The sequence below is a fragment of the Gorilla gorilla genome, chromosome 8, assembly GCF_029281585.2.
Source record: "Gorilla gorilla gorilla isolate KB3781 chromosome 8, NHGRI_mGorGor1-v2.1_pri, whole genome shotgun sequence".
In the NCBI taxonomy this organism is placed as follows: domain Eukaryota; kingdom Metazoa; phylum Chordata; class Mammalia; order Primates; family Hominidae; genus Gorilla; species Gorilla gorilla.
In genome coordinates this window covers 109446144-109461690 of record NC_073232.2, presented here as the reverse complement: position 1 = coordinate 109461690, position 15547 = coordinate 109446144, and the positions used below count along the sequence as shown (strand labels likewise).

General features: G+C 50.2%; 1 protein-coding gene across 2 annotated transcripts in view; it reads left to right on the top strand.

Moving 5' to 3' along the window:
* The window catches only part of SLIT1 (slit guidance ligand 1), a 188211-nt gene that overhangs the window by 6380 nt on the left and 166284 nt on the right, over positions 1 to 15547 (top strand). For both annotated transcript variants that reach the window (XM_019035188.4, XM_055352624.2), the window contains exon 2: positions 14823 to 14894. In XM_019035188.4, coding sequence (XP_018890733.3) covers positions 14823 to 14894 — 72 coding nt within the window. The remainder of the gene's footprint in view (positions 1 to 14822; positions 14895 to 15547) is intronic.

Below are 15547 nucleotides of genomic sequence, written 5' to 3'. Positions count from 1 at the left end.
CTGTGGCGGACAGACAGCTGTTGGGCACCTGCAGGGTGCATAGCGTCGTTGAGAGAGGCCTGAGGAACTTTCGGCCTGGTGAGGGAGAAAGAACAAATGTGTAAGGATGTCCATAGAGACGAGGAGCACAGTGGCTACCAGCCCAGACTTCAGTACGAGAATGGCCCAGTTTGAATCCTGGCTTCATCACCTACTGAGAGATCTTAGACAATTCACTAGTGACTCAACTTCCTCATCTGTAAAATGGGACCAGTGACAGCATTTACCTCGTAGGGCTGTGAAGTTAAGATGAGATGATTTTTTTGAGATGGGATCTCACTATGTTCCCCAGGCTGGTCTCAAATTCCTGGGCTCAAGTGATCCTCCCACTCAGCCTCCCAAGTAGCTGGAACTACAGGCATGCATCACCATGCCCAGCTAATTTCTTAGTTTTGATAACTGTCCATGGTTATGAAAGAGGTTAATGCTAGGGAAAGCTGGCTGAAGGCAGCAAGAATAAAGATTAATAATTAGAATAATGCCTGGCACATAGTCAATGCCCCATCAGCATGGAGATGAGGCTGATGAGAGTCGCTAGATGGGAGTGAGATGGGGAGGAGGGATTGAATTGTTGTTGTGTTGTGGAGGTAGGGTTTGAACTGGGGCTTAAAGGCTGGGCAAGACTTAGGTTAAGTAGCGAGGCGAAGTGAGGGTAGGGGAGTTTGGGAGCATTCAGAAGGTATGTGCCATGTATTTGGGAAGGAGAGTGAGAAGCAAAACCCCCTGAGGGGCAACGATTTGTGTTGGTGAGTTCTGGGAGAGGAGATTAAAGAAATGGGTGGGCACCAGGCCATGGGGCAGGGAAATGGGAGCCCCCAGAGGGGGTATGTAAAACTTTTTGTTAAATTTTAAAAAACAAATAAATGATTTTTAATAAACTTATGGACTTGTGCAAACATCACAATCCAATTTGCTTTATCATAATCTCACACACACACACACACACACTTTCTCTCTCTCTCTTCTCTCTATCGCACACACTCATAGGTAATTTTTTTTCTGAACCATTTAAGAATAGCTTGGAGACATTGAAACTTTTTTCCTTTAAATATTTGGTGGGTGTTTTCTAAGAACCACAAGGCTATCAACATCAGAAAATTAAACATCGGTGCAAAACTATTCTCTACTCCAGAATTCACATTCAATTTTCATCAATTGCTCTGATAATGTCTTTCATGGCTATTTTTTCCCAGGTCCACAATCCTGCCAGGATCGCACATGGCATTTAATGGTCACGGTCTTTAGTCTCCCTTAATTTGGAAGAGCTCCTCAGCCTTTCTTTGTTTTCCTTGACCTTGTCATTATTGATGTATGCAGGCCGGTTATTTTGCAGAACGCTCCTCAGTTTGGCTTCATCTGATCTTTCCTCACGATTACATTCAGATTATGCATTTTTGCAGGGAATGCCAAATAATGACTCCATGTCCTTCCTGGTGCAACATGTCAGAAGGCACGTGATGTCAGTTTGTGCCAGTATTGGTGATTTTATCTTTAATTACTTGATAAGTTGATGTCTGTCAGGCTTCTCTGCTGAGAGGTAGTTGTTTTCTTCTTTGGTATTGACGGGTAATTTGTCGGGGGGATTGTTTGAAGCTGGGTACGTATTCTGTTTCTCATCAAGCTTTCATCCCCCGAGTTTTAGCATTCATTGATGATTTTGCAACTCCATCATTTGTTGTCTATTAGTTGGCTTTCTACTCTAAGAAAGAACTTTCCCTTCTCCCTCATCTGTTTTTTTTGTTTGTTTGTTTGTTTTTTTGAGATGGAGTTTTTGCTCTGTTGCCCAGGCTGGAGTGCGGTGGCACAATCTCGACTCACTGCAACCCCCACCTCCCGGGTTCAAGTGATTCTCCTGCCTCAGCCTCCTGAGTAGCTAAGATTACAGGCACCCACCACCATGTCTGGCTAATTTTTGTATTTTTAATAAGACGAGGTTTCACCATGTTGGTTAGGCTGGTCTCGAACTCCTGACCTCAGGTGATCCACCCGCCTCAGCCTCCCAAAGTTCTGGGATTACAGGCGTGAGCCACTGCACCCAGCCTGATTTCCTTCTTTTTTTATGGTTTCATGGTACTCTGTGGTGTATATGTACCATATTTTCTTTATCCAATCCGCCGTTAATGTCCTGCTGCCACCTTGACTTTAACATGGTTAGACTGATTTTGGACTTCTAACTTCCAGAACTGAAAGATAATACATTTGTGTTATTTTCAGCCACTAGCGTATGGTAATTTGTCATAGGAATCTACTACAGTCATAGAATTCAAAGCTATTGCAGAGGCCAAGATACGAGGGGAAGTGGGTCTGGACCAAGGCAGAGAGAGCTGAGAGAGTAAGTGGGAACGGCGTGGCGGACTCTGATGCTTGAGTCTGAGAGAGTGATCTTGGGACTGGAATAAAGCTGGAAAGGGCGACTGGTCCTGGAGGAGAAGCTGTGAATTTGGCTTTTGCCTGTTTTCTTTGAATTGCCACTAAAAATCTATGTGAAAAAGATGGCCCCAGAGGTCATGATGGGGAAGGTTACTCTGGAGAGTATTCAGGTTGGAGAGAGAGACGGGGGGGCCTCAGGGGAAGCACTTCAACCTATGAGGGCAGTGGAACAGAAACTTTGGTGGGAATAAGGATCTCCCGGGAGGCCGGTACAAAATGCGGATTCCCAGCCCATCCTAGAGGTGCTGGCTCTGTAGATCTTCAGCAAGGCGATTCCGGTGATTTGGATTCTGGAGTGCCCAGGGCACAGTTTAAGAAACACTGCTTGGTGCTGGGATTTCCTGGAGAAGAAAGCACATCCTTCGAGGACTCACACACATTAGCTCCCACCCACATTAGAGGGCAGGAGGAAGGGAAGGCGTTGAAGGAAGAGATAGTGGAGAGGCGGGAGGAACTCCTATCCTGTGTTTGACAGTGGAGAGCAGTGGCTACATATTTGTGGATTTGAACCTGGGCCGAGTAATCATTGCAAAGGCCAAAGGAGGAGTTTGGTGAAGAGGAGGAGGGTTAGCAGTGTGGAGAGCATTCAGTCCGTCTGAGGAGGAGGGTTAGCAGTGTGGACAGCATTCAGTCTGTCTGAGGAGGAGGTCCAAGGAAAGCTTCTGGAACACGAGATTGGGGTCACTGGTAAAGTGGGCAGAGCAGTTTCCTGGGAGAAGCGGAAGGCAGGAGGCAGATGGCTGGCAGCAAGTAGGTGGTAAGGAAGTTTGCAGAGGAGAGGACAGGCATGGGAGCTCTGAGAGGGAGCAGGCTCAGGAGAGAGTTGGCTGCAGCATAGAGGCAGGTGGACTGGAGTCTCTTGGGGAGGGAAGGAGGGAGCCAGGGGTCTTGGGGAATGTGGGAATGGGGAGGGCTGGCAATGGGCCAGAGAAGGACAGAGGCAGAGAGAGGTGAGAGGGAGTTTTGATGGTGGCTGTGGTCATGGTCGTGGCTTAGAGCTCCTCCCTCTCGCCAGCCTCAAAGGAGCTGCTTTACCTGAGTTCCCTCTTTTACTCCTCATAACACTCCTGGGAGGAAGGTATTACTCATCTGTGCTTTGCAGATGAGGAGAAGGTTCAGAGAGATGGAGCCATCTGCCCAGGGTTGAACAGCAGGCTGGTAAGTGGTAAGCTGAGATTCCCTGAGTCTTGAGGCTCTGAGACGTGCCTGTGTTTAGTTTTTAAATTTGACTTCTGCTCTATAGTCTTAATGAGGCCTGACTTCATTCACTCATTCATTCATTATTTGCCAGATATTCATTCAGCATCTATAAAACACCTGCCAGCTTAGCACTGGGGCTGTAAAGGCAAATTGGCCATGATTGATTCCTGCCTGCACATGTTTGCTGGGTGCACCCATGTTGCAGGCTGGTGTAGGGAGCGAGGTGTCTGGTCTGGGGGTGGAGCGTGGTGAGCAGAGTTGGGCAGATTCAGGGAGGTGGTGGTGCAGGCGGAGGTCAGTGGCGGGTGGCCTCCCAGGGGCCTGCATGGGTAGAGAGCATGGAGGCCTAGGTGCTGTCAGTGGGGCCCTGGCTGCAGGGCTGTGGTTTGGGGGTAGGTCCCAGACCTGGAAAGGGGATTGGCAAGAGCAAGGCAGGGCCTCAGAAGTGAAGGGACTGGGGTGCACTTTGGGCCTCAGGACAGAATCCTATGGAGTTGGGATTAAGAGCTGGGCCGTGACTACCTCACACCCACTTGGACTGCGACTGTCAAAAGAACAGAAAATAACAAGTGTTGACGAGGATGTGCGCACTGTTGGTGGGGATGTGAAACGGTGCAGCTACTATGGAAAACAGTATGGCGGTTCCTCAAAAAATTAACAGTAAAATCACCATATGACCCAGCAATTTCACTTCCAAGTAAATACCCAAAAGAACTGAACGCAGGGTCTCAAAGAGATATGTGTACACCTATGTTCAAAGTGGCATTATTTACAATAGCTAAAATGTGGAAGCAAGCCACATGTCCACCAACAGATGAAGGGATAAACAAAATGTGGTCTATATATATAGAATAGAATATGATTCAGCCTTAAAAAGGAAGGACATTCTGACACATGCTACAACACGGATGACCCTTGAGGACATTGTCCTGGGTGAAAAAGCCAGTCATAAGATGACAAACACTGTATGATCTCACTTATCTGAGTTACCCAGAGGAGTCACATTCAGAGACAGAAGGTAGAAGAGCAGTTGCCAGGGACTGGTGGAGAATGGGGGAACTCTGCAGCATAGAGTTGCACTTTGCAGATGAAAAAGTTCTGGAGATCGGTTTGCACAACAATCTGAATATATACATTTTAAAGTAGTACAGTACACTACAGAACTATCCACTTAAGGATTAAGATGGTACATTTTATATTATGTATATTTTTACCACAATTAACAACTAATTATTATTATTATTTTTTAAAAAGAGCTGGGTCCTGGGGTCAGATGTGCCAGAGCTCAAGTCCTGCTCCTCAACCAGCTGGGTGACCTGAAACAGGTCATTTAAACTTTTTAGGCCTCAGTGCCCTCATCTGTCAGTCAAGACTGACAAGGAGCCTCTGAGCCAGGTACTACTGTGAGGCTTAAATGAGCTGGCTTGGTTGGGATACTACCGTAGCAATTGCTATTTCTCCAGCCAAGGAAACAAGATGGGTCCCCAGGAGCCCAGGCGCAAGGGTGGAGTGGATCGGTAGCAAATGGGCCCTGGCATGGGGTCCCTGCCTCCTCCTCCCTGGGGCTTCCCCACTGGTCACATGTCAGAGGGTGGTCCCAGGCTGGAGTTGGTGTCTGGCTGTGGCTCAGCCTGGTGGGTTGGAGGACTGGGATGCTGGGAGCCCTGGCTCCTCACCTACTAAGGCCTGAGGATGTGGGGAAGGCCCAGCTGGCTGACGGGAGTGCGTGCAAGGCCTCGACTATGGTATGCCAGCAGCCCCTAGGCTCAGTGGGCAGGGTTGCTCTGGCAGCCTATATTCAGTGAGCACCTACTATGTGCCAGGTATCCTCACAGGTGCCGGGGATACAGCAGTGAGCAAACCAGCTGTGGCCTCTCCCCTCACAGGTAGCTGGGAGACTGGCCTTAGGCAAAGGACCTCCTATTGACCCACAACTCCAATGGCAGTCCGAGCTCCAGAGGAGATAAGTGGGCACCTGGGGAAGCTGGTTTAGAAGAGGGCGTTTGACTGGAGGCCTGAAGCCTGTTCGGACAGGGAGCCTGGTGCATGTGCTAGGGGCAGGGGAAGAGCTTGCTGAGCTCCAGGCTGCTCCAGGCCAGAAGGAAGCACTGATATTGAAGGGAACGGAGGAGCAGAGTGGAAGCCCTGCTGCTGAGGGGCTGGTATTTTCCTATTAAAGGGCTGAGGAATAATTATTCTTCTACCCCCTGGGCCAAGGCAGGCTGGCCAGAGGCCTTCGCCCTTCAGGAGCCCCAGCTACCCTTTCCTTGGGGTCAGATTCTGTGCTCACTCTGCCCTTCTGGGCTGAGGTCTCCAGGACTTCAGAGTCCTCCGATACCTGCCAAGTCTTGCAGCTGCGCTCAGGGATCCCTCTGTGACCCCCTCCTTCCCCATCAACCTCACATCCTGGAAACCCCAGGCTGTACCCGTTGGGGCCTCAGGCCCTCTGCCTCACCGCTGCTTGAGGCCAACGCTGGCTTTGCTCAGATCCTCGTCACCCCTACTTGAGCCTGGGAGGTCAAGGCTGCAGTGAGCTGTGATCATGCCGCTGCACTCTAGCCTGGGCAACAGAGTGAGACCCTGTGTTTTAAAAAAAAAAAAAAAAAAAAAAAAAAACAAGGATGAAGCTGGGATTCCAGCCCAGGCCTGTGCCTGCAAGACCTGAGTTATTTGGCCCAAGCACTGAGCCACTTGCATTGGCTTCCCAGCTCTGCCACTCAACCTGTAGGCTCCATTTCCTCATCTGTAAGGTGATGTGAAAGACGCCTACTTCCAAGAGATGTTGTGAGAAGCATGTGGAGCTCATGTTTATGAAGGAGCCAGGCCAGTGCTGCCCCCATGGAAGGGACCTGCCCCGTTCCACCGGCTACCCTGGCTCTCCTGAAGCCTGAGACTGCCCCTGAGCAGGAGGAAGACAACCCATCCTTTCCTCTTTCCTCCTGAGGGTGTCTGGAATCACCCAGCTTCTCACTTAGCAGCTTGGACCCTAAGGACGCTATTTCCTTGCTCATATTGGGCTCACTTATGAGAATGGAAGGACCTGGAAGAGAGGAGGTCGTTGGTAACATGGGAGCATCCTCTGCGTGTGGAGTTTTTTGGGGTGATGTCCATTTGGGGAGAACATTTATTTCTTTTCCTCTCTCTCTGTTTCTAAACTTCTCTCTCTCTCTCTCTCTCCCTCCCTCCCTCCTTTCTCTCTCTCTCTCTCTTTCTTTCTGTTTTTCTTTTTCTTTCAACAGGGTCTTGCTCTCTTGCCCAGGCTGTAGTACAGTGGTGCAATCATAGCTCATTGCAGCCTCAACCTCCTGGGCTCAAGTGATCCCCCCACCTCAGTCTCCCAAGGAGCTGAGATTACCACGCCTGGTTAATTAAAATAAAATTTTCTTTGTTGAGACAGGATCTTGCTATGTCACCCAGGATGATCTCAAGCAATTCTCCCCACTTGGCCTCCCAAAGCACTGGGATTATAGGAGTGAGCCAGCACGCTTGGCTGGGGAGAGCATTTCTTAATGTGTGTGTGTTTTTATTTTCAGAGTAGGGAAACAAAGAAACATGGAAAACCCACTCAACTAATGCTATTTAAACTGTCAATTTTAATGCAGATTCTTTCCTGCATTCAAGAAATCCTTATTGAAACATCTATCATGTGCCATGTTCTGTGTTGCACCCTGGGGGTACGATAGTGAGAAAACACAGTCTGTGTCCCCAGGGAGCTTCTAATCTCATGTGGAGGCTGGGACATCAGTCAGGGAATCCCCCAAATCAATATAAATTGGCTCTGGCTGGGGGAGGTGGCTCATGCTTGTAATCCCAGCACTTTGGGAGACAGAGGCAGTTGGATCACTTGAGGTCAGGAGTTGGAGACCAGCCTGGCCAGCATGGTGAAACCCTGCCTCTACTAAAAATGCAAAAAAATTTAGCTGGGTATAGTGGTGGGTGCCTGTAATCCCAGCTACTTGGGAGACTGAGGCATGAGAATAGCTTGAACCTGGGAGGTGGAGGTTGCAGTGAGCTGAGATTGCACCACTGCACTCTGGCCTGGGTGACAGAGCAAGACACTGGCTCGAAAAAAAAAGGCAATATAAATTGGCTCTGATTTATGCTACAGAGGAGAGGGTTGGGGCGCTCTGTGGGCCTGTGATAGGAAGGTTTGCCAATTGGAGTTCGTAGGCAAAGAGGAAGGAAGGAGCATTCCAGGCAGATGGAGTAGCAAGTCAGAAGGAGCATGGGGCAGGCTGGGTTGGTGGACACAGAGCAGGCCACTCGGGAACTTGTAGTTCATGGTAAGGAGTTTTTTTTTTTTTTTTTTTGAGATGGAGTTTTGCCCTGTCACCCAGGCTGGAGTGCACTGGCACGATCTCAGCTCACTGCAACCTCTGGCTCCTGGGTTCAAGCGATTTTCCTGTCTCAGCCTCCCAAGTGGCTGGGATTTCAGGCACCTGCCACCACACCCGGCTAATTTTTGTATTTTTAGTAGAGACGGGTTTCGCCATGTTGGCCAGGCTGGTCTCGAACTCCTGACCTCAGGTGATCCACTTGCCTCAGCCTCTCAAAGTCCTGGGATTACAGGCATGAGCCACTGTGCCTGGTCAGTAAGGAGATTTTTGTCTTGATTCCAAGAGCAATGGAAATCCATTGAAGGCTTTAAGTGGGGAGTGACATGATCAGATTTGCATCTTGAAAAGACCACTCTGGCTGTGGCTTGGAGAGCAGATTGGAGGGGGGCCAAGGTGAATGTGGGGAGCCTGTGAGGTGGCACTGCAGGACTCAGGCTCAAGGATAGAGGCATGGGGCGGGTGTTGCAGCTGGCAGGTGGGATGGGGGAAATGCACCCGGGCTACCCTGCAGATTGGGGTGTTAGGCCTCTGTGGGCCCCTTTACTGCTGTCTGCGCAGTGGCTGGGGAGAGAAGTTCTTTCTTTCCTCCGTTTTCCCCGTCTGACTCTGCACACTCTCAGCGCCGCAGCCTTGGCCAGGGTAAGATTTCAAAGCAAAGAGCCGGGTGTACATTTCCCGAGTAGGCTTGTCTTATTCGGTGACAGCATGCGTGGTTTCTTTTTTCTTTCTTTTTTTTTTTTTTTGAGACCCTGCAGGAAGGGTGAGCCTCTCCATCCACCGCAAGCTGTGATGAGGAAGGAACGTTCTAGTCCCTGAGGGAACAGGAGTGGCTGGAGCTCCAGGGTGAGAAATTGTGAAGCTGGTGCCAGGAGCCCCCAGAACAGCCCGAGAGGGGCCCAGGGAGTTTATTCCTGCAGCCCCAGGAAATCCCAGGGTTTCTTTTGGTTCCTCTCAAACACCCAGAGACTGGGGATCAAATTCTTGTTTCCTGAGAGGATGCAAGACATCCTTGAGTGTTTTTGTTTTTCCCTTAGTAACTTTGCTTCGGAGGATTTTCTCCAAAATCTTTTGCCACCGAGGTTTTCCTTTCAGGCTAGGACCACACAGGAATGGAGGGAAATCAGGGCCATTTGCCACTGGAGCATTTTTCCTCCCTGGGGAGAAGGATAGGTGCAAACTCATGACTTTTGGAAGAGGGAGAACCTGCTTAGGGCGTCTTCCCTGGTCTTCAGCTTCCTGGGTCCTGCAGGGAAGTGAGTCTCTGACTCCTCCCAGTTCAGCTTGGCCCTGCCAGTCCAGCACCGGCTGGAGCTGAGCTAGAGGACACCACCTCCTGGCAGAGCCATGGTCCTAGGGGAAAATCACAACAGTGCAGTAGTAAAGATAATTGCAGCAGGTAATACTGCTGTAGAGAGCACGAATTGTGTGCCGGGCATTATTCTTGGTGTTTTAGAAATATCAAGACATTTAAACCTCACCACATTTCCAAGAGGTGGGTCTTACCATCATCCTCATTTTATAAATGGGGAAACTGAGGCACAGAAAAGCTAACTTACATGCCCAAGATCACACAGCCAGTGTAATGGTGGAGCAGGAATTTGAAGCCGGATGGTCTGGCTCCAGAGCCCACACTCCTGGTGACTAAGAACACTTAACTCAGCCTGGCGGGGGAGCCCCCGATATTGTTGTGTAGGCAAAGCACGTGGTTTTATTACAGAGCCCCTGTGCAGCCGTGTCCTCTCCAAAGCCCTCAAGTTATGTTCTTCAGCTCTGTCCAAGGCATGGCCACTCGAGGTGAGGGCATGGGATGAGGGGACAAAGGGAGAATCCAGCAACATGAGGACTTGTGACGTAGGAGACAGAACATGGAATCACACTGGCTGGGGTCTGATCCCGCCCCACCACTTATTAGCCGTGTGGCACCATGCAAGTTGCTTCATGCATCCGTGCCTCAGTTTCCTCCTCAGCAAGTTGGAGATCATATGACTCCCCTTATAGGTTGTGAAATGAGAGTGAAATGAGATGAAGCATGCTTAGGGTCAGGCCCGGAGCCTGCACACAGTTGGTGCCCAGGAAGAAGTGGTGGGTGTGGGCTCTAGTGGCAAAACCTCAGGGAGCCCAGGTGGGCTCTGGATCTTGGGATCTTCCTGACACTCGAGGCTGGGACCTGCCCAGGTGGGCCTACTCCACCGGTTGCCCTGGCTGCCCTGGGCTTAAGGTCCTAGCAGCACCTTCCAGTCTCCCCTGGCAGCTTGCTGGGGGAGGGGGCTCCGTGGCAACATTGAGGACCTCCTGTTGGAGGAATCAGATGCAGCAGAAAAATGTCCTCCTTGCCTTATTCTAGCAGCCTTTGTTAAGGGGAAGTGGCTGGCTTAGGTTGTGAACTTGATCCTGGTGGGAGAGAGGGTGGGCTACCCGGAGGAGGTCACTTTCTCAGCCTAAGTGGCAATGATACCTCCTTAGGCAGCAGCCCTCAGACCTGGGAGCTTAGTGAGAGCTCACAGGCTGCGGGCTGGGGTGAGGGGCTCTCCCCCGGAGAGGAGGCATTAAGCTCTGCGTTAGAAAGCAAGGCTGATGGCGGCAGGCTGGGGTGGGCTTGGGCCTCTTTTGACATTCTGGTCCAGAAGCAGGGCCCCCAAGGGAGAGGCTGTGCCTGCCTTGCTGTCTGCGCCATTGTCTTTTTCTCCCTGCTTGTCTTAGGTCTTGCGTGGAGTGGGGTGTAGGAAGTGAGGAGGAGGGGTGGGACTAGGGAATGCACCTCCGCACCTGCACTGTGGGGGCTGGTACAAAAGGGTGAGAAGAGAGGTGTGCTAATGTGGGGTGTCATCAGAATGTCGTCTCCACCTCTGTCCCGCCTTAGTGGGAATTCCATCCTCAGGGATTTTTGAGTTCCATTTTGGATCCTGCCTTGTTCAGATAAGTCAGTGTTTGTCTTTGCCTCAGTTTTGCCACCTGTGAAATGGGAATAATTATCATAGTCAATTGCTTTAGTTGCCATGAAAAGGAATGAGTGATGAATGATATGTAAAATTCATCAGATTTTTCATGACTTTGACCAAGTAATTCCATTTACAGGAATGTATTCCTCCCAAATGCTCATCAAACTTTGTGCAATATTGTTTATAACTGGACAATATCTAAACAGCCCAGGGATTCCAGTCACAGGGAATCAGGGAGGGAGTGGTCCAGTAACTTGATATACCCAAATGAAGGGACACTTTATGGCCAATCGTAATCTTAAGTGGAGAACACACAGTGTATGACGTTGTGGAAGGAGGGGGTAACATTTGTGTCTCATTCATCCTCTTATCTTCAGAACCTTGCAAAATGCTTTGCACATAGTAAGTCTTCTGTAAACATTTGTTGAATTAACTATATAAAAATCGTTTCCAACAAAAACAGGTTTGAGGGCAAATATTTCAGAACATTAATAAGAGTTATTTCTTAGTGATGGGATTATGTATGACTTTCATTTTTTTTCTTTATTTTTTGGGAAATTGAAAAATATTCAGTAATGTGCATAGTACTCTTATTTTTAAATGCAATAACTTTTATTTATATGTTGGGTATTATGGATATTATATGTTGGATATTATGTTGGTTTATAACAACATAGATGTCTTTTAAAAAATGAAAACACTGCAAAAAAGTATAAAAAAGAAACTAAGGTCACCTTGAGTCCTACCACTTAGCGGTGACAGCCATTATTATGTGGCATGCAGCCCCCAGCTCATTCTGTATTCAAGTGTGTGTGTTTGTGAGTTTCTACATAAGCAGTTTATTAGTCCGTTCTCACACTGCTAATAAAGACATACCCGAGACTGGGTAATTCATAAAGGAAAGAGGTTAAATTGACTTACAGTTCCACAGGGCTGGGGAGGCCTCAGGAAACTTACAATCGTGGCGGAAGGGGAAGCAAACACATCCTTCTTCACATGGCGGGAGCAAGGAGAAGTGCAGGAGAACTGCCCTTTTTAAAACCATCAGATCTCATAAGACTTATTCACTATCATGAGAACAGCATGGGAAAGACCTACCCAGATGATTCAATTACCTCCCACCAGGTCCCTCCCATGACACATGGGGATTATGGGAGCTACAATTCAAGATGAGATTTAGGTGGGTACACAGCCAAACCATATCAAGCCGGCTCTTAGAAAAGGGTTGTCTTGTGACCTTTTCCTACGTTCGGTGTCATGCACAACTTTTGTTGTCAAGACAAACAGATCTGTACCATTTTAAATGGCCACATGGTATTCGGTTTTGCAGATGTGCTGAATTCAACCAAGCAATACTCTACTAACATCCATTTAACTTGTTTAAGATTTTTCCTCTTATAATCAATGCTGCCATATTTTTATAATAGAAAAACAACAACCAAAAGTGCCTTGTGGTTTTAGGTTTGGGGATAAACATTTCAGCCCAAAGAAAACCAGCCCTGCTTGGGAAGAGAACCACTTTCAAAGGGCTTCATGATGACATTCTCAGTGTTTGAAGAAAGGCTGGGGTGCAGAGGGAGCAGGTTGGGGTGCAACACAGTGAGGCTCAGAGTGGCTGTTTCGGGAAATAATATTTAGTTCATTGAAAAATGACCTTTACATTAAGCAGAGCCATCTCATTTGGAGAGGGGGTCCTTGCAGCATTTAGGGTGGGGAGGCAGCTCAGTCAGGGACTCTCACCAATGGCTTGTGTTAGCTTGGAAAGGCCTCAGGCCCCTCTGAGAGATCCTGTTAGGAAAGCGATGAGGAGCTGGGAATGAGTTTTTGCAGCTGCTTCTGAGGATCAGGAGCCAGGCCCACGGGACAGACAGCGAGAGGATGCGTTGAATGTTGAGACAGCCTGTCCTGGTAGAAAAAGCCTGGGCCCGTGGGTCAGATGGCCACGGGTTCAGATTCCTGTTCTGTCAATTACCAGCAGGTGACCTTGGGAAGGCACCTAGCCTCTTAGAGCCACTCTCATCTGTAAGATGAGCACAGTTACTACTTTTTTGCATTGTGTGAGGGTGTGCATAATGCCCAGTTCCTGGATGATGCAGAAAAGGAATCTATGTGTTGTTGATCTTAGTGGAAGCAACCCTAGAACATCCCAGCAACCCAGACCAAGCTCGCTCTTTCTTTTTTCTTTTTTCTTTTCTCTTTTCTTTTCTTTTCTTTCTTTCTTTCCTTCCTTCCTTCTTTCTTTTTTTTGGAGACAGAGTTTTGTTCTTGTTGCCCAGGCTGGAGTGCAATGGCACGGTCCTGGCTCACTTCAACCTCCCCCTCCCGGGTTCAAGCAGTTCTCCTGCCTCAGCCTCCTGAGTAGCTGGGATTACAGGTGCCTGCCACCATGCCCGACTAATTTTTTTGTATTTTTAGTAGAGACGGGGTTTCAACATGTTGGCCAGGCTGGTCTCGAACTCCTGACCTCAGGTGATCCACCCGCCTCGGCCTCCCAAAGTCCTGGGATTACAGGTGTGAGCCATCGCACCAGGCCAGACCAAACACTTTCTAAACACCTGGAGGACAGGGACTTTCTTTCTCAAAGTAGCTTGGACTTGGGTTGAGCTCTTGGCCATACCCAGAACTTTTGACTAAAGTTGGCCAAGTGAGAAGACTGGGCTGCAGGTGAACATGGGGTGTGTGTGTATGAGCATAACAGTGTGAGGAAGAGGAGCAGGCAAGTGGGGAGCTGCCCCAAGGAGACAGATGGCAGAGGGGACAGCTGGAGTGAGGCCTGAGGGAGATTCTGCTGTGTGGGGCTCAGTGGGGAACTTTCTGGGGTAGGGGGAGCCTCCCTCCTGGAGTGGTCTGCCTTGGTGAGGCTGAGCGAGGCTGGGTGGGGCAGACAGCTCCTCAGGTGGGTCCAAGGTGGCCTTGGAAGGAAAGAGGGGCCAGGCAGCCCAGCATGGGGTGAGAGGAGGAGCTGTAGGCCTGGCCCCAGGACCCAGATGGTGGGGTGGCCTTGCTTCCTGGACTGCCCTCCTGCTCACTGCTGCAGGACTGGCCTCCTGTCAGGCCCCCCATCCTCCTGACCCAGAGCCTCCACTGGCCCTCGGTTTCTCCTGTGCTTGCTCTCTCCGGCCTTCTGTGATCTGGGCCTGCCTTCCCTCAGCCCTGCTTCTGACAGCTTCTGACTCTCTGGCTGTCTGCTGCCCGCTTCACCCCTCAGCTACTCTAGGCCTGATGCGGTGTGGTCCTTGGGGCACATCTGCTCCCTCCCCGTCGTGTGCAGTTCTTCCTTGTCTTTGGGCCTCAGCTTGAGTCCCGCTTCCTCAGTCCTTTAAAATTGCACGGCCCTCTCTGCTGTCTCCTGCTTAGAATACGGACAGCTCGCAGGAGCCAGTGCCACCAGATGATAACACTGGTGTCCCCATGGGGACCTTTGCAAGCGCAGGCTATGCCGTTTACTTGCTTCTACCCTGTGCTAACCATATAAGGTAGACACAGTTGTCCCCATTTTATAGATAAGGAAATTGAGGCTCAGCGAGGATTCTACCTGAATAGCCTGTCTTCTTGACTAGTTTCCAGATTCTTCCCTGGGTGAATGTCTCATCTCTCCAACTAGACTGAGTTGCATCAGTGGGCAGAAACCACATTTTTGGTTTCCACAGCACTCCCAGTGATGCGCCCTGTACCCTGCGGTTCCAGTGGGTTGGATGTCAGCTGCAAAGAGGGCCCAGCTTGTTGGGCCTTGACACAGACTCAACTCACAGAAGCCCCCAGCCCCGCTGATGAGATGACTGGCTGATCCAGGCGGGGAGAGCACCTGGAGCAGGGCCCCTGGCCTGGGGGCTCACCCTGCTCACCCCACTGCTTCCTTCTCTCCTTCTTCCTCCAGGGAACTCAATGGCAACAACATCACTCGGATCCATAAGAATGACTTTGCGGGGCTCAAGCAGCTGCGGGTGCTGTGAGTATGGGGTGCTCCCTCCCACCCCACCCCCGGCAATGCCACGGCAGTCCTGGGCAGGGCCCTGGCTGTGGGTGGTAAGGTGGTGGGCTGTCTGGGCCCCTCTACTGTGGAGTCAGTCTTGGCAAGACATCCTGAGGGGTGTCGGGTGGGGTGATGTTGAGTCTTGAGTCTTAACTCATCATAAGGTCCGTCGCCCTGTGCTCTCAGGGTAGTGCAGGGGTCCTAGGACCTCAGTTCTTTCAGAACTCCCACCTCTGCAGTTCTGAGGGTCTTTGGAGGAGCAGGGACCTCATGACCAATCATCTCTGAGGTCAGAGCTGACAAGCCGCTGGGCACGGATCTGCTCCAGAACCCCCCAACCTCTGCTGCTTCCCAGGCTCTGGGTGTGTCCCTTCTGAGTTTGGGGAGGCCCATGCTCTCTCCCAGGATTCCCCTCCCCTCTGCCCCCAGGCCTCCAGCGGGAGCCTCTCACACTTCAGGCTTTTGGAAACAAAGCAGAGAAAGAGAAGTGTCTGGTGGCGGTTCCCCCCCTGCCCTGAGCCCAACGTCATCTGAGGCCCATGCAGGGGCACGCAAGCCACCTGCTTTCGGGTGGAGAGGGACAGATGCAGGGGGAAAAACACACTTGACTGTCTCAAAAGTTATCATGC